Below are 25,360 nucleotides of genomic sequence, written 5' to 3'. Positions count from 1 at the left end.
CGAGCTCTGGATTATTCTAATTTAAATCCATTTCCACCACAATGCTCCCAGACTGCTGCCCTTTTCCCCCCAAGAAGATGCTCTGTCCTGTCTTTAAAATTACTTAGGGAGGCAACCAATTGAAAAGTATTTTATATAGAGAACAAAATAACTGGATTGAGACAATGTAGCCTGATGAGAATCTACCCTTCTCTCAATTTTTTTTCCATTCTCCCAATTTTTATTATCCTCACTTTTGGCTCTCTCACAATATATAAATGAAATCCAACATCTTAAGACTGTACATGGGTGAAGTGGAAAGTGCAAGATAATGTAAGACTTCCAGCTTGAGGCAAAATCGCCACCATTAAAACCATTCTTCATTGCAACTAAGCCTTTTTTAGCTCTCCCCTTGGTCTGGCTACATAGATATTTCTTAGGGCTGGTTGAAACTCAGGGTTTCTTTTCCTGAGAAATTCTGACATTTCAAAATTTGCTTTTGTTCTGAATCAGAACAAAAAACCAAACAATTTAAATATTTGCCACAAAATGAAGTTTTTGTAAAAAAAAATCATTTCAGGTCAATCAAAAGTTTGTTTTCATAAAAATCAGAATGTTTTGTTCTGATCTTGACTTGATTTATTTTATCATTTATAATATAATATACACTCAAATACACTTAGAAACAGATAGTCATTTCAAAATGAAAAAAATCAAAGTGTCCCAAAAAGGTTGAAAAATTCCTTTATCAAAATGCCTGGTCTCTTTTAAAAAACAATTTAAAAAAACAAAGTTGTGTCCAAGCTGACGTGTTCCCATGGACAACTTCAATTCTGACCAAATGGCATTTTCCAACAGAAAGACATTCTGTCAGAAAATCAACCAGCTCTAATATTTCTCCTGAACCCATCAGCATGGTATCACAGCACAGAGTGACTTATTTACTCCACAGATGAGATTTAATTAAGTATTCCTATACTAGATAGTAATTTCAAGTAGGAAACTAGCATGTTCTAAAGAGAAAGATAAGATGAAATATGTAGGTACCTTTAAAGAGAGAAAGTGTGTTCTCTGAGTTAAGCCATTTTACAGCTTGTCTACATGGTGCACCCTATGGGGGGTGTGATTTCTAAAGCGAACTAGCATGCTGCACATTAGTTGGTCCATATAGATGCTGTGGGTACACTTTAATAGTGTTGTTTGAAACATCACTGCGTGAAAGTGTACTGGGGAACCTTTAATGTACACCTGTAGGGTCTACACGGACCAGTTAATATGCAGCACACAATTGGGCTTTAGATATCACATCCCATCAGAGTGCATCAGCCCACCGTGTAGACAAGCCCTCAGTTCCATCTCTCTGAAGTGACCACATCTTCAAAGCCATCCAACTCCCGGTGGCTCCCATTGAAAACAACTGGTGGTGGGGAATCCTGACCACGTGTGAAAATCTGACCCCTTTGTTTAGGCACCTGAGATGAAAGAATAGCCCCCAATTAAATCAATGGCAAAACTCTCACTGACTGTCGGAGGGCCCCAGTTTCACTTCTGCACTGCAGAGGAGCACTTTTGAAAATACAGCCCTTGAGGGCTAAGTTTTAAACAATTATATGCCTGAGTGCCAGTTAGGCGCTCATTTGGGAGGAGAGACGCACTAGCATGAGCTGGAATACTGTCAGCACATCAGGGTTTAAACGCCCAGAAAGCACCGGGGGTGAAACTGACGCCCTGCAGTTACCAGCACACCCCTGACACACCACTTAATTCCCTCTTAAACCCTAGGGCACATTTCAACCTTAGTGCCTAAAAGACAGTAGAAGACTAAGCAGTGAGAGCCAGACATTGCCCCAGGCGGTAATAATCTGCTATAGCCTTTATCAATGCTGGAGCCAATGCTTTGCCCACACCCCGTTCCTCCCCACCTGCTTGGGGCAGGGAGGCCCTGTCCCACAGTGTCAGCTTACCACTATGTGGCCAAAGCCAAAGAGCTAGGGAGGCCCCACAGTATCAGGGTCCTTACCAGCCTATACTGATTAAGGTTCTGATGCTACAAACATTCATGCACCCACGTAATTTTACTACTGCAGGCAGTGCCCTTACCTTCAACGGGGATAGAGAGAGGCTCAGGGCCGGGGCAGAGAAGGTATCACAGAGCTGCTGCCCCAGCAGTCCCTCATGGCTGAAAATAGTACTGCAGCAGCCCTGCCTCCGTTTCTCAGTGTCTTCTCCAGCTCACTGTGGCCATAGGCCTGGCCATGCCTCATAACAGAGCTCAACTCCTTTGGGGGCATCAGAATCTTTCACTGAACCAAAAATACCAAAACAATCAAACCTGCAGCCCAGCCAGGCTCAGCTGTTAGTTCCCTTCTTTACCGGCTAGTCCCAGCTGCAGAAAACTGTCCCAGCACCAACCCCGGCTCCTGAGCTTCAAACTCACTGTCAGTGCTTCTATATCACGATGCCAACTTCTCCCAACCATTTTTGCTAAAAATTTCCCAAATCTTCCCAAATCTGGTAAAAAATTCCTAGCAGTGCTTCTATATCCTGGGAAATTTCCCACAATCTGGGAATTTTTGAGTAAAATTTTCATTCAAAACATTGTACTCAAAAATTTCCAGATTGTGGGAAATTTCCCAGGATATAGAAGCACTGCTCACTGTCCAAAGGGTAACACAGTCACCCCCTATGCAAGGTTTCAGGCAGGCTGTAGTTCCTGGTTGGTTCTTATCTCCACTTAGGCTGCTTGCCCACTACAGAACAGCCCACTGACCCCACTAGCCCTAAGTTGCTGGGTTTGCCTCCTTTCAAGACCAGGTGTAGCAGGCAGGGCTAACTGAACAGGGATGACTGGCCCAAAGCCTCTGGCCCTTAAAGGAACAGGCCACCCTGTCACAGTGGTGCTCAGGGCCAGATATAGTGAGGTACTCAGGGCCAAGATCAGGGTCAGGTGTAGAGAGGGGATCAGGGTTGGGTGTAGGGGCTGCTCATACTCAGGTATTTGCAGGATTTGGGGACTCCTGCCACAGTAACAAATGAGATCTACACACAGGAATTCATTACTAGAGCCAGCTGCTAATTTTCCAATGTATTGTTTTTTCAACAGAAAATGCTTTTTGGCTGAAATTGAAACATATTGTGAAAATGTTAATTTCAGTGAAATTTAGTTTCAAGAAAAAAATTGGAATGGAGCATTCTGGTAGTCCATTTTTAAATGACTTTTCCACACTTTTACTTTGTCCTTTATAATGTTTTAACAAATGCAAAAGTCAAAATCAGAATGAAATGTTTCTGTTTTACAGAAACGAAAAACCCAAAATGTTCAACCCAAAAGGTTTCCTTTCATTTTGTTTCCAGACTTTCATTTTGTGGGGAATTTGGACACGTTTTGGTTTCGTTCCATTGCAGAATGCTGACTTGGGAAACTCCCTGTGTAGCCTGCAAAATGAGTGCCTGCTCTAAGAAACGCCGGATGCATTTAATAAATTCACATTTTTAATGTGGTTCCAGACAAGGACAAACTCCCCTCCCCGCCCTCACCCGCTCCGTCTAAAGGAAGACGAGGCTCTCCTTCAGCCCCCAGTTTTGGGTAGCTGAAAGGCATTAGCATTTAGCTGAACACTCTGTGTGTGTATGAGACTCCAGTTCCTTTTAGTCTGTCTGGGGGAAGGGGGAAAGGGCTTGAATAGGTGCCCCTTAGAGGCCCGGCGGAAGCCAACACGCTCCCAGAGATCAAAGCCCCAGGCCCTGAACAGAGAGCCGCAGTGCTGCCTGCCACCCGATCACTCTGTCAATGACAGTGGCCATTCATCGGCCGATCATGCCCTGTCACTGTTTGTGTCAAACCACCACCGCCACCATCACCATCACTCCTTCTCGGGGAAAGGGGGGAAGGGTGGAATTCATCATCCATTAATGAGCTCTTCACAGCCCTGATCCCTGAGGCAAACACTGCTCCATTCATAAAAGCTCCCAGTGGCTGGCCAGGGGGGACCAAACGCAGCCATTTCACAGCCCGCGCGCCATCTTGCTCCAGGCTGCCCCACATGTGCTGTAACAGTTGTGAATGACAGACACTGAGACAGAGGGAGGGAGGCAGAGAGACAGACACACAGACACCGGCCTCTCTAGCCTCCCTGAGCTTTGAAAGGGAAACAACTAGCAAAATCTGAGAGCGGCTGCAAGTGCTCTTTCATGTGGCGGCTGAGAGAGACCCACACACTTTTAATTGACTCATCTTAAGGGCTCCATGCTCAGAGCACCTCTGCCCCTCAATACAACACGGCCGTAAGACACGTTGTCTGCAGTGGCGTGGTAGCCGTGTTGGTCCCAGGTTATGGGAGAGACAAGGTGAGCTGGTATCGCTGGCTGGACCAACTTCTGCCGGTGGAAGGGAGAAGCTTTCAGAGACCTGCCCAGACCTGAAGAAGAGCTCGGTGCAGCCCAAAAGCTTGTCCCTTCCACCAGAAGAAGCTGGTCCAATAAAAGATAAGAACCTCACCCACCTTGTCTCTCTCAGTGCAATATGTGGCATCTATATCCAGTCTCTGTCCCTCCAGCTCTTTACAAAGTAAGGGTGAGATCCTGCAGCTGGATTTGCACAGCCAGCCCACTGAGACAGCATTGATCCTAATAATCAAACTATACATGAGGGTTACTTTATCCACCACTGAAATGCAGCCACCTCTGAGGTGAAACATGGCAACTGTAGCACTTCGGAGTCCCAGTCCTGGACCAGGACCCCATTATGCTAGGTGCTGTACAAACAGATCACCCCTGCCCCAAAGAGCTTCCCATCTAAACATAAGACAAGAAACAGCCGGTGGATACAGACAGACAGACAGGGGAGTACAAGGAAACAAAGAGACCATATTGATCAGCGCAACAGCGCAGGAGTCGCCTAGCCATTGCCAAGTGTTTTGGGTACCACTCCAGACAGCTGTGGAACAGCTGCTGCTGCCTTTACATGAAGGTTCAGGATGGAAAGGGTCCCAGGAAGCCCCACTGGCTTGTGGCATGGAGAGAATGGCAGGTATGCTGGTAGCCATACTGCCTTGTGCTGTGGTTTCATCAGTTCTCACCAGCAAGGCAGGATTTCACTGAGTCACGTCTTGCATGGGCCTCATCCAGCACCCACGGCAGTCCCTGGAAAGACCCTCATTGACAGTTGTGGGCATTGGCTCAAGCCCACAGGCCTATCACGGAGGCAGCTTGAACTTACTTAGCAGAGCTGTGCAACAGGATGGCTTGCTCTCCAAGGGCAAGAGGGCCAACCCGGAAAGAGGCAGACCTGAGAAGAATCAGGTGATTCTGCTATAAATTGGATTTTTCCCCCCACTCTTTATTTTTCCATTTGCTACTCTGACACTTTTCAAAACTTCTCATGCCTTGGCAAAGTTAGAGGAGCAGCATTTCACTTTCCCTCTGGCCGCTCTTCAGCTCTTCCAAAGAGGAGGAAGTTTTGGAAAGTTACACAGTGGAAAAATGAAGAAAAAAAATAGTTAAAATTAAAAAGGAGAAACAGAAAATAATCCCTGGATTTCATTACTACTGTCTGGGAGAAAGGGGAAAAACCAAAAATGTAAAATTTTTAAATGTACATCTACCAAGCATCACTCTTATAAATGGACTTCATCGCAAAACAGCAACAACAACAACTGGAGAGAACTTGATAACAAAGAACTTAATGACAAGGTACATCCTTACACAACCTGAAGCTACAATACAACAAGGACAACAATTGTATTCCACTGATTGAATGGTAGGCACCATGTATGGGATAAATCCTCTTGAAAAACATTGGGAAAATATAATCTAATGATTGGCAACCATGGAAAGAGGCTGATCTATTTCACGCAGGACATGTGTACAAATAAATCATTTAATGTCCTTTGTCCAAATTGAAGGAAACATTGCTACTTTCAAAAGGAAGGAGGGAGTTGGACTTTGTCCTTTAGCTGAAGGGGCAGAAGATCAGACTTTAAGTCTACGGCACGAGGTGAAACTCGACAATCACAGTGGTCCCTCCTGGCCTTCGAATCTATCAACCTCTAACGCAACCCCACAGAGCATACAATCAACTCCCGGAATGTGCCTATGCAGCGCCTCAACCAATCTGTAATGTAAATGGGAGAGACTTTAAATGTTAATTCCATCAGAAAGCAGCAGGATAAAATCCTACAAGTGCTTCATAGTTCAGCTAGGGAATCGAGACAAGATTGCTGACATTGACTGGTGTTGCAGATGACAAGTATCCAGCCTGGATAACATGTCTGTCCTGTGCCTGGCACTCACTGACAGGGCAGAGCAGGGATCCAGGAACCAGATTCACTGGTGTGCACTAGGTGCTTTCCACAGTTCCAGTGACACTGGGTAACTAGGAACACAGCTAAGTGGCCAGTTAAGCCAGGGTTAATAATGACCATTTTGCATCATCGGAATGGCTCACAGCAGCCGGAGCATGCTGGTGAATCTGGCCTAAGTGCTACTAATACTTTAAACACTTTCCACCCTTTGACAGCAACCCTATATCAGTGTAATTCCATGGAGTCCGCTGGAGTTACACCGATGTAAAAATGGTGTAACAGAGTGGAAAATCAAGCTGATAAAGGCAACAGCAGGAAGAGTAATATCTTGTTCCAGCATTTTAGCTTGCATGATTTCTCTGAAATAATTCCAGCAAGCAGTGGATTGCATTAGAAATACCATGCATGGAGTCATTATTGTGATGTAGATCGTAAAGTCCAAATCAAACCATGTTAAACGCTGTTCTCAATGTATGTATGTATGTAGATACAGTTGCTTTTGGGGAATGGATAAATTGATTGAACAATCATCTCACAGTATTTTGAGACATTTGGAAAGAATTCCTGAAATCAAAGAACTATTTAAATGAGGGAGGAATTTAAATCAGTGCCCACAGAGCCTGCGGAATCTTAACCTTATTAAATCAACAGAAATACTTTCATGAGTAAAGAATACTCATGTGAGTAAGGATTTGCTGGGCTGGACCTACTAACGGTATAAGTAGATTCCAAACATCCATTGTTCCTCATGTTCTTTTTTACTCTCACATCGCTGGTTATATGTAGATTCCAAACAGTTGAATTTCTATGTGTATTTTTTCCATTCCTTTTTTGCCATATGTCTTTGGTTTTTCGGTTTGTGTGTGTGTGAGAATATATATATAAATGAATCACTTGCAATCTATACAACATTGCTCACATACGATGAACAAAACTTGAATCACTGTCTGGTAAACCTAAACCCCACTTGACCCCTTCTGAACCCAGCATATTAGTGCTGTCACTGAGTTTTGTCAGGCACTTTACCTGAGCACACCTCTAACACAACATGTTAAAATTTCCATCAGCAAATGATTTTTTCTCTCCATAACCTTCTGCATTTCCGTCCCTCCCCCCAGTCTTTTGACAGCTTCCCTCACCATTTATGTCCTCACAGGCTATGTTCCTCAGTGAATTATTTCAATATATACCAATGCAAGGAAATGCTGAATATCAGGTATCCACCTGCAAGGATAGCTTTAGTCCAGAGCATATAATATCTGGCCCAGATCCTTAGCTGGTAGAAACAGAGCTATGCTGATTTACAGCAGCTGAAGATCTGGCCCATAGTCTTTGGCTTCTGAGCTAAACTGCACCACTTTGCTGACCGGGACAGCCTGCGTGTGTTTTCCATCACAAACTCCTTTCCAACAATTAACATTCATTGCCAGCAATATGACAAGGTCGTAAATGAGATTTTTTTTCCTGCTTAACTAGAACCTACAAGTCTCCCAAAGACCAAACCCTTATTTTCTCCATGAAATCTACCTGAGCAAGTCTTGAGGGGAAACCCTGCTGAGGCACCAGCCATGTGGTGCAATGGCTTTTCTCACCTCAGTAGTGAGGACAAGAAGCGGGTGTCTGTGTTACACATGGCAAGTAGACCATTGTCAGGTGATATTCCTTTGTGGGGTCCCTAATATCTGCTTGGTATTTGGATCCCGTGATCTAATTTCAAATGACCCTAAGAAACCTGGGCAGACACCACCTTCCCTGGGCACGTGAGAAGGGAAAGAGGAACCAACTTAGAGCAGCTCCCCTCCCTCCTCTGGTCCATGTGCAGAAGGGAGAAGAAGATTCTCAGTCTCTTGACCTCGAAGAAGCCTCGTCAGTCGCCAGGGAAACCGAAAGGAGATATGTTTTGTGTTTATAAAGCCTGGGAAGCAGTTGCCAGAAACAGGCCTTACCAGGACAAGAGAATCAGGCTGTGGCCTCGACAGCCTTCCTTCCCCCACCAACTGGTTCCCTCCACCTCCTCATGCTCTATCGTCCTGCTCTATCGTCGAGGCCCTGCTCCTCATCTCTGCCTCTTCCCATTCTGACTCTCTGCACTCAGGCCACTCTTCAAGCCCCCTCCCAGCCACCGGCCTCCACTCCTTTCCCATCAGCTCCGTTCTCTTGCCCTGCCTCATTCCCAACGGGAAAATAACAGTCAGGAGCAGAGAGGGAAGGAGAGGCACTCACACGCTGCACGCGCGACATCGCCGCCTCAGTTTCCACCAGAGCACCCGGCATGCAGGGCTCCCACTCCTCCTGGCCTTACCAGGACGCCCAGCTTCTGACCAGCTTTATCTGTCCTCACCCAGGCCAGTCCCTCTCTCCTTCGCCAGCTTTTACCAAGGTTTGTTTGTTTGCCCATTGCCCTGCTGCGGGAGAGCTTATTCACTGGAGCAGCTCCGTCAAAGAGTGGCACTGCTCGTGGGAGTAAACACTCCTCAGAGTGAGTAAGGGCTGCACACTCTGTATTTTGTAAGATTTTCATCCTTCAGGGCGGGAGCTGCATCTTCTCTACAGTGTCATGAATACTGATGGCACTGGCGAAATACTGACGAGCTGGATCCGCAGCTGGTGTACGTCAACAGAGCTCTAGTCAATGGGGACACACTAATTTACAGTGGTGGGGGGTCTGGCCCCGTAAAATCATAAATCACCTGGGTCAGTAAGTGGGAAAATGTTCAAAGTGAGCAGGAGAAGAAAAATAAACCAGCAGATTTTTCTCCCAGTGGAAGACAGACAGAGCAGTGAGCTGCCAGAGATGGGACCCCACTGGATGGGTAAGTGCACTAAAGAGTTATAGGCCAGACCCCCAGCTGATGGGGGAGCTATGGACTATATGCTCAGGGCTGAAATCAATAAAAGCCAGGGGAGCTGGATGGGTGGCTAAAAATGTGGGGTGATCCCTTCACATAACCTCAGAAAGAAAAGCAAAAATAGTGTCGGGCCTTAGCCCTGGACTCAGCAATGACCCACTGTGACGGAAGCACTTTGTGGAATGCAGATTTCCATCCCCCCGCCCGTTCCCCTCCCACCAGCACTGCGGAGTCCTGCCCGTGGCAAGGCTTCTTCTTTCTCACCATGTGCTAACTGCGGTGGAGACATGCCCACTGCTCTGCCCGGACGTTACAGCAGCTCGTGGCCATTGTCCTGCCGGGAGGACATGATCCATGCGCCCGGAAGGAGGGAAACCCGGCCCTACCCATTACAGGGCCTTGATGCAGTGCTGCTCTTGTTGCACTTGGCCTTTTCTTGGTTTCCCCCTTTGACCACATCCTTGGGGCGCAGGGTTCACTAGGAGAACCGGTTTGTCCCGTCGCTGTAACAGGACACCGTCATGCATTCATATTCGCAAGGTGCTTGGAAAAAAAATGTCAAGAGCCGTGGCCACCGTTTTCAAACTCGGGTGCCTTCAATTAGTTGCACAGATCTGAACTGAAGCACCTAAATAAAAGCAGCCTCCAAGGTCATGAGACCCTCAGACCAGGCCGCAGACCCCTCCCTTCTCTTTTTAGCGAGCTAGCAAGAGTGCGGCTAGCACCTGTACATCTGCAAGGGATGCCACTCACACCTCCGGCAGCAGCTGAGACACTGCCCTCGTGGTCTTTGATATCCCTGCTCCCGCTGCAGATTTTCCTTCCAGACAGGAGCACGAGGCCCCCAGCTTGTAAAAGGGACAAGCAGAAGCACGTGAAAGGCGTTTTCCAGCAGTCCAGCTCAGAACCTGCAATAGCGACATCTACACCGTCAACGTCAGCAGATGGCAACAGTACAGCGTGAAGGCTAGCAAGGATGGAGCAAAGCGAACGGCGTAAGTCAACATTTCGTCTCGTGCTGGTTTCAATTCCCAAAATGCCCCCAACCACTGAGAAGACTCTGCACCGATGAATTAGAAATATGATTTACGCAGCTGTTCTGGAGCGGGGCGTATTTAAATGCAGCCACACCTCCTCTGCAGCCCAAAGAGATGGGTGGTAGCAAACACACACATCCTAGCCAGTGCTTAATTTATGGCAGTGGGTTTAACTCTTCTCGCATTTCCAGGCAGACTGGTGACCAGAGCTGAGCAGGACGATTTATTTGGCGCATTTAGCCCTTTGTTCTGTCTGCGGACAGACGGCGTTCCCACCGATTGGTTCATTCTCCGAAATTTACTCTGTGAATATTCCATGCAAAAAAGGCTTTCGCCGTTGGGTTCCTCCCCAATCTCGCATTTCCAGAATGGCCTCCTGGCAGCTGAGATTTGCCATTTGAACTGGCTACATACTGTAGGTCGCACAGGGAGTCTTCCAATTCGGTGCCCGGTGGAGTCAGTGAGAAGAGAGGGAGCTGGACTGGTCCCTGCATGAACAGAGCTCACAGGCCTTGCGTTTTGCTCTCAATTCCCCACTACTGCTCTACCTCCCTGTGTGAGCTATGGTGGGAGGGAGAGCGTAAACCTGTCTAGGCCCAGGCGCCTCTAACAATCCCACTCGGCACCTCTCTGCATCTTTAGGCATCTAAATACAGTTAAAAATCCAGCCTGTAGTGATTAAAATGTCTGCCCAGCTGCTCTCACTGTGCTACCCCATTGATGAGACATGTTAGTGCCTTGGAATCAGGCGTCTGATGCAAAGACTCACCGCTAGAAATTCACTTCCCGCTAACATCTTGCAATTCTTGCTTCAAACACACCACTCCTGCCCACAAACCTGCTCCCTGAGCGAGTCACCCAGAGGCACATACACAGACCAGGGGAACTGGTGAACTCTTCTGAGGGCTGCTTGCAAATCCTTCTCTGCTCCAGACCAGACCACTCCTCCATGCCAGTGTCAAGGAAGTCAGTTCTCCCTCCTGACCAGCTCGCCAGGGATTGAACCCACGAGCCCTGGAGCCAAAACCATACGCTGCTACAGTGTGAGCTAAAGAGCTCCTCTGTAGAACGGCGTGGGGGGACATACACTCACCAGTGACATAATCTCACTTTTACTGTTTATAAGGGCCTGCCTGGGACCTTTGCCCACCTGCACCCACCCTTTTTACAGCCTTCCTTGCCTCTGGGGTCTTTGCAAATTTCAGGCTCGATCCTGCAGAATTTACTAAGGAAAAGACCCGCATTCAGGTTGGAATATGGGGTGTGCCCGGGTACGCACATCAGGGCGGAGCCGTTCCTTCCCCAGGTGAATAACAGCACCACCTGGGAGTGTTCGTCCTGAAATGGTTTTCAAAATCACAGGTGCTTTCGTCCAGGTAGGTTTGTTTGCTCTGCGCAGGTCGCTCAGCTTGGCCGAAGGGAACAGGCTTGCCAAACCTAACTCATGGTGCAGTCGTTTTCACTTGCAGGTCTCATGCACTAGCCCAGTGGCGCAAAGAGCCGGTGACAAGCCAGGGTTAAAGAAAAGGGAAGCTCCCCCTCCCCACAGCTTCCCTTCAGCCTTGACTGTGAGCTGAGACCCCACCAAATAGCAGACTCTGCAGTGAGAGCAGCAACAGGAGCTGGTGCCTGGCTGGGGAATTGCTGGGGCTCCCGGCCACACTGGGGTAGCAACAGCTCCACCTGATGGGAGCCGAAGAGGCATCCCAGCTGGGAGCCCTCTCTGTGCCGCCTCTATAGGGAGCTGTGCCCTTCTGCTGGCTGCCCACTCCCTCCAGGGGGAGGAAGGAGACATCGCCAGGGGAGACGGACAGAGAAACACTGGAGGAGAGAGAGAGAGGTTGTATCAAATCTCTCTGTTAAAAACATGTATTTAACCCTCTTCTCGCACGCAGTGATTGCCGGGTGAGTTCAGCGACTGCCGAGGAAGAGCCCCAGCACCCGCCTGTATTGTTGTTACAAAATCTCATCACTTATAGCAAAGGGCTTGTGGGGCCCTCCAGGGACATGACCCTGCTGAGCTATACACACACAGAGTCACTGCACAAACACAGCACGCACTGTGCAAACACACACACGAAACACTGTGTGCAGGCGTGCTGCCCAAACACACTGCAAAGAGTCCACAGGCAGCCTGCACAAATGCACACCCATTGCACAAACACACGTAATGCATACAGTATGTCTGTGCCCTGCACAAACACAGAGGACAAGTGTACACACACACACTGCATACGCACTACACACATTCATTTCCTTGGCTGGATGTAAGTCTGCTTGGGGACACAGCCTCCTTTCTCATACATTTTGCCTTTTTCCCCTATTCTCTCCTGTAGCTTTGTCCTGTCATCACAAGACAATGTAACAGTGCGCCACCAAAAAGAACCCTGAACATGACCACAGCAGCCAGAACTGGAGAACTCCCCCTCCTCGTCTGATCTATGTTCACCCCTGGTGGCATACATCACGGGGGAAAGTTTAAATCCAAACAGAAGAGTAGTGATCTTGGGAGCCTCCATTTTTGGGTGTCTCTTTTGAGATGCTGCTGTTCAGAGGGCAGCCGCTCGGCACTTTCTGAATTTCAGGACCCTTTAAGATGGCTCAGACTGGGCCCTCAGGAACCGAGCCACCGAAAACCACGAGTCATTTCTGAAAATGTAGGCGACCTTTAATGGAATAAAACAATTTCTTTGAATAGGGATATTTGTAAAAACCTGTCTTTAAAATGTAACCTAACCTACATGTGGGTCCCACGCTCACTGCCTGCACCCCTCTACGGCCTTCTTTCAGCTGAACAGAATTCATTAGAAGACGATAAAATAAGATCATTCTCTACATCCTCCCACCCATCTACTCAACATGCATCGCTCGGGCTCCCCACTACGCGCAGGTAAAATCTGAATGAAGCAACCAAAGTTAGAGAGAGGAATCTGGAAACAAAACAGCAACCGTGACCAACGGGTCTGCCTTTTTAAACTTAGAAAGCCAATTGCATCTCTCTTTAGTATGCCAGCGTCTAGCTACTATGTAGTCTGCTTCTTGTATCAGTCCCCAGTAGTATGTCCTTTAACTATAAGTGAAAGCAACCAATCCCCCACTAAGGCACATCTCCTCCAAGTCTACTTTACAATGCAGAAGAGGGAATTACACCTTCAGCAGTGTAAGCCAATAAAGATTGTTGATTTGGTTTGCTCCTGTTGCTATTAGGCTAGCAACCCACTGGGTTAAAGACTGGTGACCACTGCTAAAAAAAATGTCAAGACGGAGAGGAACAAAAACCATCAAGGAATCATACTGAGTGCTGAAGGGCAAACCCATTCCATTTCACTATCCCACTCAGACAGAAGCCTAGCTCAATTTACAATGGTTACCTGGTCAGTGGCTCCACTTATCAGAGATCTATGTACATACAGACCCCTCCCTCAATACTGAGAGAGATGTGTGTCAAACAACTAACCCACGAGACCGTTAACCATGTAGCATTGACCTCACAAGAGTCAGTAAATGGCAAAGTTAACTCTGCCCCCTTGTGCATACATATTACGATACAGGCCATTGTTAAACCATCACATTTTCCTCTTCCTGAAATAATACAATATAATAGGATTCCATTTCCCTAGAGTCTGCAATACAAAACTGGGGCTTCTTTGTACTACTCGGAGTCCGCTTTGGGTGCTTAACTTGGGTGACAATCGCTTAGTGGAGAGGAAAAGGGTGTTAATGGAATTTACTGGGAGGGAGGGGGGATTAACACAGGAAAAAGAAATTCCATAATGTGGAACATTTAGCTAGACACTTACCAGAGCACCCTGTCTACCCCACTTAACAAGTCTGCAGGAGGGAGCCCACTAGCTGGGCAGCTTCAGTGGGCAGCAGAAGATAGCGGTACTGCAATTGCAGATAGGAGTATTGGGGATGGGTAGCCTGCTGGGTTTTGAGCCTTTCACGTTCACATTCTCAATCTTTACTCTGCAACTATGAGGGTTTACTTCTTATAAATGAAATCTGAGATTCTTCTGTGGCTCCAGGAGCGGGGGCTTTAGGTGAAATTTAGGAAACTATTGTGATATCCCTGTGAGAGTTTGCAACATTGAGATTGCCTCTCTCCCAAACCCTAGGGGCTATGCAGCTTTTACCTTAATGCATTGCAGAAAAGTTTTACTCACAATTTTAAAAATCACCTTTCAGCACAGATCAACCCTATAAAATGTCGGCCCAAAAGGAGAAAGATTTGGAAAGTTACAAGCCACTGGAAACAGGGCTGTGGGATGGAGTTTCTATATTTTCTGTCCCAGTTCCCATACTGCTCTTATCACCACGGTAGATGGTTATGCATCTTTAATTAACTAGAGAGTTTCCTATTATAATGCTAATATTTATTTGTATAGTTATAGCCTGATTTTCAAAAACTCAGGTGTGCATCTGCACACCAAATTAATGTGCACACCTAATGCAATTGCATGTACAAACCAAGCCTTTGCACCCATGCAGCCAGCCACAGTCTGAGTGAAATCTAGGCCCCACGGAGCTCAGTGGGAGTTTTGCAATTGACTTCCATGGTCCCAGGATTTCACCCAATGTGTCTAAACGGCCCTCTGCACCTGACTGCTTTGTGCAGCCCTGGGAATTGCCATGCACACTCGTTGTTTGGACTTGGACAGGCACTCCGGGCTGTTTAAAAGTCAGACTCGTACTCTGTGTGTACATACAAAGAGTGGGATGAATTGAACAGGAGGATAACTGAATAAAATGTCCAGTCAGGCTGTTTGTGAGGCTCAAGGCCACAGAGAAAACATTGCTTTTTTCCCTTCCTGACCCAGAGTTTACAAACACTCTGGGGTCATTTCTCCCCTTGAGGTGTGTGTGTAAATCCCATGAACAGGGCATGCACGTGGATGGCAGAACAGAGCTCCTCGTCAAGAGCAGCAGTGTCCTTTGAACGTGTCTGCGCTTTGTGACCACGAACCCAATGACTGTAGTACTTTAAGCAGCGGGGGGGAGGGGGGGAGGGCAACAAATGGGCAGAAAGAAAACAGATGAAGGCCTCCATCCTCCAACCATTGCCATGCGCGAGTAATTTAAACGCGTGAGAAGTCCCAGTGACGTCACTCCCATACAACAATGTCTGCAGAATCAGGCCCTAAACTTGCCCCAGGGTTAAAATTGTCCCACTCCTTTGATTATAATAGGTGAATGTGGCTGGCATGTTCTCCTGATGATATTTCCAGCCCTCTGGAACTCCTGTGGTTAGATAATAAGAAACATCCCTTACACCCCTTCAAGGAAAGAGCCAGTTTAATGTAAGGCATCTTTAAAAAAATTCAAACTCAGAATAGCCCGTCCTTTTTCCTAAATTATCCTTAATTTTAAAGGTAATGCAGCATCTTCCTGAAAGCGACATCCAGGCTGCACAGTGACATTTAACTATGAACCTTAAGAAGAATGCAAAAACTATAGGAAATGCTCTGTATGAAGCAAAATCAAGCCATCTTCAGTGCAGCCTTCGCTGTCAAAAATCCCACTGATATCAGTGGGATCTGGGGAAGTGCTGGAGAAAGGAAACTGTTCCTATAAACCATCTGGATCTCAGACGAGTCTAACCCACCTCGTTTGTATTTTATTTTTTAACAAGGTGTAGTGTTGTGCCATCATAATAATGTATCTTGCCATTTGCCCTGATGGGCAGGAAGCTTTCTTAGTTTAGTTCAGTTTTGTTCTTAAGTCATTGAAAAATGCAATGCATCCCAAGTGCTTTATAATATATGAATACTGGCACCTGACAATGGGACCAATCCTGCTTCCATTCTACCTGCCATTGACTTCAAGTGGAGCAGGGGCAGACTATCTGGACCTGATTGTGATCTCATGTAGACCTGTAGAAATCGGAAGAAACTCCATTGCCATTGATGGAGTCACACCAGCATGAAAACCTTGCACACAGAGGCAATGTCTCCTTAGCATCACTACCGTCTCTGTACGACCCAACTGGTCGTGCAATAGTACTCCGGAAGAAACAGTTCCCACATTAACAGATTAAGTCACAAAAGCAGATTACATGGATCCATGTCAGACACAACTCAATATGGTGAGTTCTAAGAAAGTGAATATTGAAGACAAATAGCCGAGAGACCATCTTTCTAACGCCGCCCGTCTCTTTTTCAGCACGTGCTACCCACCGAAGAGAAAATAGGCCCATTTACCTTCATCGCGTTTGCGTTTGTTGCTTTCAGCACTGGGGGATGTAATTCCCAGAATTCCACTAATGGAGTAGGAGGAGCCTGCGGAGTCAGTGCTCACTGTCGAGACTTGGGTCACGGACCCCGTGGAGGCTGTAATTAAAAGCAAAGCAGTCAGCATGCTGGTGGAACATGGAAGCCAAAGCGTGCCCACAACGCCTGCCGTCCCAGTCATCCTGGGACCACTTTCCACACCCTCAGCCACAATAATTTCATGTGACTCTGCAGTGCCCCAGCTAAGAAGCTGAATGGTGATGCCTGTTTTGTTGTGTTTCCTCTGGCACGTGAGTTTTGAAAAGGGGCTGATGGAGCATAGCTTGTGGCAAGCACACAATGGACTGCAATGGGGGCTTTGCATGTTCACATGCAATGCGGTTTACAGACCCCCTTGCTCAGACTAAAGTGGTGATGGAGCGGTGCTGGGCCAAGAAGGCCCTGCCCCACATCAGCCAAGGAGCAGGCTCCAAATGGAGGACCTGATTAAAATGGGAGTCTGGCAATCAAGCTGGGGAGAGGTAAGGAGAAGTTGTCTGCAGGAAGGAAGCCAGTTAGAACCTTCTGGGATAGAGGAATCCACAAGGGAAGGATCTGGACTGGGGACAAGGCCTGATGGGGCAGCCAGGGGCCTGACCCCTTTTTCTCTCCCCTTCTTCTTCACAAGGGGGAATTACTGGACACTGGAAGGGAGATGGGCAGCCCCAAGTGACCCTCTGAATCACTGCGACTGCTTGAACAGCCTCCTCGAGGAGGAAAGCAAAGGGCTGTGATCACGCCCCAAAACAAAGAGTGCACTGGGAGGTAGGAAGTGGCCCAGGGGAGGCTGGTCTGGGGTATCAGCTAGAGGGGATGGAAATACAGCCTCCCCCCTTGGTCTGGACCCAGTGGAGAGGGAGGGCCTGGATCTCCCTACCCTTCCCTCTGCCCCTAACCCAACTGGGGGTAACCCAGAGAAGGACAGACTATAATTTGGCCACTAGGCCCCCAGATTGCCTACAAGGCCCCCAAGACTCTGAAGCCCTTGAAGACTCACTAAGTGAGCCCCGCTATAGCAAGAAAAGTAGCTTTGGGCCCAGAGTAACACTCAGGGCAGTGCTCCATTCAGGTTGCTTCCCTTCTAGGAGTACCACGGTGGTTCTGGTTCCTGGCATCCCCTGTTCATGAAAATCACGGACTGGCGGCAGTCACGGTTGGCCGTGGTGCCAAACCCAAGCGTTCGGAAAGCAGGAATCAGGCTCCCAAAATCATTAGATTTACAAAATAATTTTAAAAAGTGGGGTCCTTTTTATTTCCCTCTGGGTGTCAGAGTGTTGAGGGTTCAGGTCTCACCCTTTTCTCTCCCACCACATGGCTTAGAAGCTTGTTAATGAAAGCTGCGGTTCTCAAGCCATAATCTGATTCCAGCAACTCAGACGTTCGGAAACAGACCAGATATTGTGACAGTTGTGATAAAATAGTCAGAGTTGGCAGTGGTGCCATGGGACAGCTGCTGACACAGCGTTGTGTCTTTGGTTCCTTGCACTCCCTTGTCTGTCTGTCTCCATCTGTTCTCATCTTATTCTTCAAGTGTAACTTCTTTGGGGCAGGGACCATTTCTCGCTCTGTGTTTGTACAGCGCCTAGCACAACGGTCCCTGACTAGGCTCCAATTAATAATAATAACTACACTGTGCTTGTTTTATGGACCAGTGAGGGCCGTTTAAAAGCAGTCTCACTGCCACGCCCATCAGACACCTTATATATGCACCTCACAAATGTCAACGCTCAAGTTGTGTTTTATCTACCGTCTATCTTTTTTTAATTGACTCATTCTCTATACAATAAATGTAACGTTACATATTAAGCCACTAATTAAGAATCTAGTGTGATGTGGCGTTAACCTGAAGCCACAACCCAAGACTGCTGATTATTAGTGGGGGAACCCCAGGGCTGGTAACCTAACCATTGCAGTGCTTCAGTGAGCCTTTTGTATTAAACCCTTCATCCTGACTGCAACAGGGGGAGAGGAGTCATTCGCCTGCATTACACAGAATACTAAATAGGAGGAAAGCGTAAGGCAAGCGCCCTGCTACGGGAACCTTTCAAAGGATTATCAAGACCAGATGACATTGTCTAAATGTCTGGTTATCAGTTTACAGCTTTAAAGAGGTGGAATGGCTTTAGGTGGATAGGATAACCATAATTATAATAATGCTTAGCAATTAGAGATTGCACTTTATATCTTCAACATGCTTTGTGAGCACAAACTGATTAACCTTCCACACAACTTCTAGGAAGCAAGTCATTAAATAATAACATTCCCAGTAGGAAAACTGAGGCAAGATGGTTAAGTGATTTGACCAAGGACGCAGATGGAATTAGTGCCCAAGCCAAGAGTTCGAATCCCAGCACTGACTCCCTCTGTGACCGCAGACACAGCATTTACCCTCCTTCCTCTGGTTTCCCCATCCATCCTCATACACCACCCTGGCATGTGGTAAGAATTAGTCAATGTGCATGATTCACTGCCTGGATTCTGTCACCATAAACAGGCAGAACCCAGGCTCCTAGAGCAAGGAGGTAACAATCTACCCGCCCACAAGCCTGGGTCTGCCAGGGGGCCTACAGCCAAAGAGCACAGCACACAACATGGGCAGGCCCAGCTGGGGAGAGGATGGAGCTAAAGCCCCCAGGAGCTGTCCAGGACATGACTTAAAGCTGCTTCCATTTGGCAGAACGTTCCCGGTAGGCCAGGTGGGGTACTGACCTGTCCTACAGGGAGTGGCATTAGTGATGGTCAATGTAAATTTGGAGCTGCCAGCCGGTGTTGTTGCTGTGCCCATATGGCCTCTTTCAGGTTCTCCACAGCTGACTCTCCATCCCTCCCTGGGGACAGGGAAACGTGAGCGTGCACACATCCTTTGGCCCAGGGCAGTGGGGTGACATCCCCTCTCTGGATGCAGGAGGGGATGGGCTGTCACACGGTCATCCCACAGCTGCTAATCCCAGAATGCCAGCAGGGAGAGTCAGCATTCTGTTTGTGCTCAGCGGCCACAGCATCTGGATGAATCACTGAGCTTCCGTCTGTGCAGAGCAAAGCGGAGTCAGGATTTGCCCCTGTATAAACAAAGGCTCCTCTGAAGCCATCAGGAGTTTTGCTATTGAGCTCACTGGTAACACAATCGAGCCTTAAACTATAATTGATGCTAGCTGCTGCTTTTCTTCATCGGAGGCTCTTAGAGTCACTTTCTTGATAAAATGATTCCAAATGTTTGGATATAGCAGTACGCCCACAAGCTTTCCACCTGAGTCTCGCAAAAAGCACCTCCCAGATATTTCTGTTTAACTTCACAGCACTCCTGAGAAGTTAGCATTATCCCCATTTTACAGATGAGGACACTAAGGCAGAGAGCTTATGGACCAGATTCTGCTGCCTTTCCTTACATTGAACAATACCTTATCCCACAAGGGCTACTTGCAGAATGAGGTACCAGACCCAGAAGCAAGGTGGCTTACTGGCAGTCCCATTTTGTAGCATGGGTGGTAATAGAACCCAGATTGCCTAAGTCTTGTACCGTCACCCTAAGTCCATCTTCCTTTCCCTTTCCTCCATGGGACGCCTTGCTACTAAGAAAGCAAACCCAAGTTTAACCTCCTAAGGATTAGCTATAAAGGACAAATCTTTGTTCAACTGAAGTAAATAATGTCCACCGCTCACTGCCTTCATTGCATTCTGCACGTAAGGAGGCATGAATACTGTGGGAAATGGAAATTTCAAATGAGGAATTCTCCACCTTATGACTGAAGTGAACATGCCTACAAAGGAAGAATATGTGACATACATGCAGGTGCCTAAGACAATGTTTAGAGAGGTCAAAAATCTCCACGAACAAGAAAGTTGGACTGAAGCCACCAACTCCATTAACCACAAAAATGTGTTCACCGGGGCTGCTGTCTCCTGACATAAGTGGCATCGGAACTTGGCTAGAGCACATTGCTCTGGCCTGAACATCTGCATTAGGAAGGAGAAGGGAAGAACAGGAGCAGAAAGTTTGGAAAGTTTTGGTACCTCTTCACTCAAGACTGCAAATGCACAAAGAATTATAGAAGGGCTAGTTGATGGAAGAAAAAAACACATTCAAAACTACTTACTGACTAATGATGCAGAAAATGTTATGAATAAGTAACCCTTTCTTGATTTATTACTTTAATTATCTGACATTCTATAGACCCCCATTAGTGGGGCTTTTTTGGTTTAGATTTCAATTTTCTGTCTCACGGTGAAAGCTATTTATCATAATAATCAGTAAAATTCAAAACCTTTTAGCAGTATTTATAAAATTCATTTACCATGTTCAGCCCTTGCAGAATGACAAAGAAGGTGCATTAGGACGTGTGCTGAAGTGTTTTATGCAGAATTATCTGTCCATAAGAATGATTAAAAGTTCTTTAGAATATTTGTATTCCATTATATTATTTTTTAACATAAAAAAAGTTTGACTTACCTATGCTGTGACTAGAGGCTGGGACCTGCTGGTTGGGTGGTTGCTGTACCTTAGTCCGTATGATTCTGCATGTAGTTGAAAAGAAACAAATGGCTCCTTACTATGAGGCATGCACACTGCAGAAACTGCAGGTAAATAAGAGCAGTGCATGGAGAACATCAGAAGCTATTTTGTCCATTCAGGACACCTAGATGGTAAAGGAAACATCTCTTCCTGTATTATTCCATTGAAGCGTAGTAAAAGTTAGACAGCTGGGCAGATCTAGGGCCAAATTTTCAAAAGTGCCAAAGATCCTGATCCTCAAAGGCATTTAGGAACCTCTTTGAAATCAGTGGGAGTAAAGCATGTAAATACAGCTGAGGATCTGGGCCTAGGTGAGTTAGGAGCCCATGTTCCATTGAGATTTAGGCTCCTAAGCACCTAAGGTTTTCAGGTGCCTGAAAATACAGATACATGCCTGGCTGGATTTTCAAAAGTGCCCAGGTGCCAAACTCCCGTTGATTTCAGTAAGAGTTAGGCACCAACATATTTGAAAAGCCCAGTAGGCACCTATCACCTATCTTTGGGTGCCTAAATACCTTTAAAAATCTGGCCCTAAGTCACTTTTGAAAATGGGACTTACACTCCTAAGTCTCTGAGGAGTGTTTGAAGTTTTTACCCCAAATCAAATGGAATACTGAAAGCAACAAATCTTGGACCAAACGCAAGACAGCAAAACTCAACAATTACCTTCTCATACTTGGACACTCACACCATCTTCTGCTCTCATTTACACCAGTGTAATCTGGAGTAACTCTATGAATTTCAAAGGGGTCACTCCCAATTTACACCAGGGTTCCCACGGAGCAGCATCTGTTACAGGTGGGCATGTGGTGTCGAAGGATACAGAGAAATAAAAGAAAGGGTGTATGGTGGCTTTATGGAAAGGGGGCAGTCATCAAGAAAGGTAACAGGAATGCGTTGGCAAAAACTGCAGTGACAATGTATTAACGGGAAGGACACAGGGTGTGAGCCTTCTCCCCATGACATAAATGGACGTTTTGCCATGAACTTCAGTGGAAGGAACATCAGGCCCAAATACTAACTGTAGAGTGGTCTTGACTCAGCTAATACATAGTTCATTGACATGCTTCTCATAGTAGATGTGTATATTTTATGAACTATTTTGACAGCATGCTGTGGTGATGATTTCTCCTGGGGCTATTTAACAAGCTAGATTCCCAGTTTATGCCTTGCTATACACCAGTTTTTTGCACATTGATACGTTCACCCAAGAATGTCAAAACTTCATTCATGAACCGACTGTGTAAAGTTATTGTGGGGGTCTGCATTTGTGCATATAGCAAGAGGAAGAAGCTTAAAAATTATTCCCAGATCAGGGTTTTATCATTCAGAGTCCTTTTATGTAAAATCAGTTTTCTGCAGAATTTTTATCTGTTCCCACTAGTTCTTTTTCTATGACTTAACAGCCATTCAGTAGTGACCACAATAGTAACAGCACATAACTCTTTATACAGGAGTTTTTCATCAGAAGGTCTTGCTGCTCTGTACAAAGCAGGTCAGTATCATGATCCCTGTTTTACAGAAGGGAAAACTGAGGCACAGAAAGGGGAAATGACTCACCCGAGATCTCCCAGCAGACCAGTCAGAGAGCCAGGAATAGAATCCGGGTCTGGGTCTCCTGAGTCCCAGCCCCGTGCACTAGGCACTTGATCACATGGCCGCCCCATATTTCTCTACTGAGCAGAAATAGTTGATGAGACGTGCTCCCTAAAGTGGGGACTGACTCCTTCCCTGCCTCTCCCATCTGGCCCTGAAAGCTGCAGACTGGGAAGCAGCCCCGGGTGCTGAGTGCGAATCACTACACTCCCAGTGGTGGGGCCAAGCTGACTCAGGGCCTGCCAGCATTCTTGTCCCCCAACAACAAGCTAGGCCTTTTGGAGCAGGGGCCCAATCCTGTATTACTGAAGTCAGTGAGAGCTTTGCCACCGACCTGGGAGCAGGACTGAGCTCCTCAAGTGGATCCATCTCTATGAGAAGGAAGGGGAGGAAATAACACTTTACACAAAGATTTTGAGTTGTCAGAATGAATCGAGAGAATTCAGGGCCTTCTTACACGTAAATATCTTTATTTCTGGAGGGCTAGAGGATAATAAAGCAGCTGGTGAGCTTGCAGATTACATGAGTGAAGCTAATAATTCTGATTAATTAAACCTTATTGTCATGAATTTGCTCCTGCTGAGGGGTATCATATGATTAATATTCATTAATATTATCAAGTATTGGTTGTATTAATTGAGGCGATCCCAAATTCTGAATTCTATTCTATCCAGGTTCCTATCCTTGGCTCATCACCATAGTATCTGAGCACCGTCCAGTCGTGCATTAATCAATGTGACAGACACCTGCCAGGTGTTATTGGAAGGCACGCTGTACGAGGAGGCATTCAGCTGTCCTGCGGTGATGAGCACGGGATAAGAAACTGCATCGGCTAGAATGCACAGCATGCAAGCCAGCTCCCCAGTGCAGCTCTGCCTTCACTGCAAGCAGCACTGGGCTGGCTCCTTAGTGTCTCCCTCCCCTCCATGAAGCAGGGAGGCCAGGAGGAGTGGGGATGTGGCATGACTCCCCTCCATTTATTCCACATAAATGGGCTGTGCAGCCATTGCATATAACTACTTATGTCACAAACCAGGAGCAAGAGCTCTTACTGGACAACTTCCGATGGGGATCCAAAGTCAATGGATAGAGGGTTACATTTTAAAAGCACCTATGTGATTTATAAGCCCATTTTCAACCCCACTAGGCACCTGTTTGCATCTTTACGTGTCTCAATACCTTTAAAAATCACCCCCAAGTCACTTTGGAAAATGCTCCTAAATCATTTAACTGCTTTTGAAAATGCTATCCTGTGTTAATGTTACCATGCCCTGTGTACAGACATACACATGTAGGTATGTAATGTGCACGAGTGTATATTATATCTGTCCCACCCCGCCCTGCGTCTGCACTATGGCGCTCTGCTCGGGTTGATGGTTTTCACTATTAGAAATTCTGTGCTTTGCCTTCTTAGGATGTGGGAGTTGTTCTTTGCCAAGGGCTAGAGAAAAACAAATCCTTCGTGTCATAGTTAAGACTAACTGGGGACTTTCACATCACCCTATGTTTGTGCACCAGCCCCATGGCTCCTGTTCTGGAGCTGGGGTCAGAGACTGCTATGGACTGTAGGTCACATGCAGTGGAATGTCAGACAATCATCCTCTGGCTGGGTAGTCTTCCCACAGGGTTCTCAGACCCCGACCCCGACCCCCATAACTGGATATCTGCTTTTAAAGGGACAGACCCAGCAAACCCAGTGACAACATTAGTCCTTAACGACATGAGACATCCATTGACTGCAGTGGGACTACCTTACATGAGCAAAGATATGCAGGATCAGACCCTACTGCCCCAACACAGCAGAGCATTTAAGTATATGCTTAACTTTAATCCCAAGCTTGCGTCCCAGGGAGAGCAGAGCTGAATAGGAACAGGCTGCAGAATTGGGACCTCATGTATTTGGAGTAGATTCCTGGCTTATTACCATATGTAGGGTTTTTCTTACATGCAATTGCAAGTTCTGAACAGCAGGATGGGGCTGTAAGGTAGCAAAAACGATTCTTCACCATAAAACAAACCAATGCAAAAAGCTTGAACGTGTTTCAAAGGGAGGTTCTGAGCCACAACTGCAGATGGATGAGAAAGGATGAGATTTCCACCAAATGGGGTGACTTACAAATCCCAGAACAATTTTTTAACATGTAAATGGGATCACTCCATGATATTATTGGTACGAGAACTACACTGGGGTGGTAGAGAAGGCAACAAAAGAGTGAAATGTGAAAACTGGATTAAAACATGCGAGAGGCCTGGTTAGGTTGTAATCTCTTTAGGGCAGGGAGTGTCTCTTGGTTATGTGTTTATAGAGCACCTAGCACAATGAAGACCGGGCCCCAATGTGCAATAATTAAAAATAATAATCATGCTACCAATGAAGACAATGGAAAGACTCCCATGGATTCCAGTGGGCGTAGAGCTGGCCTTCGGTTATCTGAGGACATATAGTATTAAGATTTTTTTTCGGCCCCTGGTTTCTGTTTTGTTTCTCAAACTAATCTCTTTCTTGCCAAAATCTGTAAATCTCTCAGTATTACTGAATGCTGCTAGGATTTCATTACAGTTAGGAAACTGCCGACAGCATTAAACATTTTGAATTGTCTACCCAGTCTTTGCACTTATTCCCATAAATCTGTCACATAACATTCGATTAGGAGGTAAAGGGCCACCCATTATTTTTCATGTATCATGTCAGAGATTATTAATACTTAAGGGGCAATTCCACAAGGGCATCCAGGTTGGGATCCCCAAACAGACATACAAAATAATATGGCGTCTATTTATTACATGACCCTAGACACACATGGAAATTTAGAGTTAG

At 46.5% G+C, this 25,360-nt stretch overlaps 1 protein-coding gene across 1 annotated transcript in view; it reads right to left on the bottom strand.

Moving 5' to 3' along the window:
- Nucleotides 1-25,360, bottom strand: part of PAX5 (paired box 5) — a 221,579-nt gene that overhangs the window by 181,529 nt on the left and 14,690 nt on the right. The window contains exons 4-5 of the mRNA XM_073345748.2: nucleotides 20,884-20,948; nucleotides 16,368-16,496 (exon numbers count right to left, since the gene is read on the bottom strand). Of these exons, the coding sequence (XP_073201849.1) occupies nucleotides 16,368-16,496; nucleotides 20,884-20,948 (194 nt within the window). The remainder of the gene's footprint in view (nucleotides 1-16,367; nucleotides 16,497-20,883; nucleotides 20,949-25,360) is intronic.

The sequence above is a fragment of the Lepidochelys kempii genome, chromosome 5, assembly GCF_965140285.1.
Source record: "Lepidochelys kempii isolate rLepKem1 chromosome 5, rLepKem1.hap1, whole genome shotgun sequence".
NCBI classification, from domain to species: Eukaryota; Metazoa; Chordata; order Testudines; family Cheloniidae; genus Lepidochelys; species Lepidochelys kempii.
The sequence above is the reverse complement of the archived record's forward strand: the minus strand, read 5'-3'. Positions and strand labels throughout refer to the sequence as shown.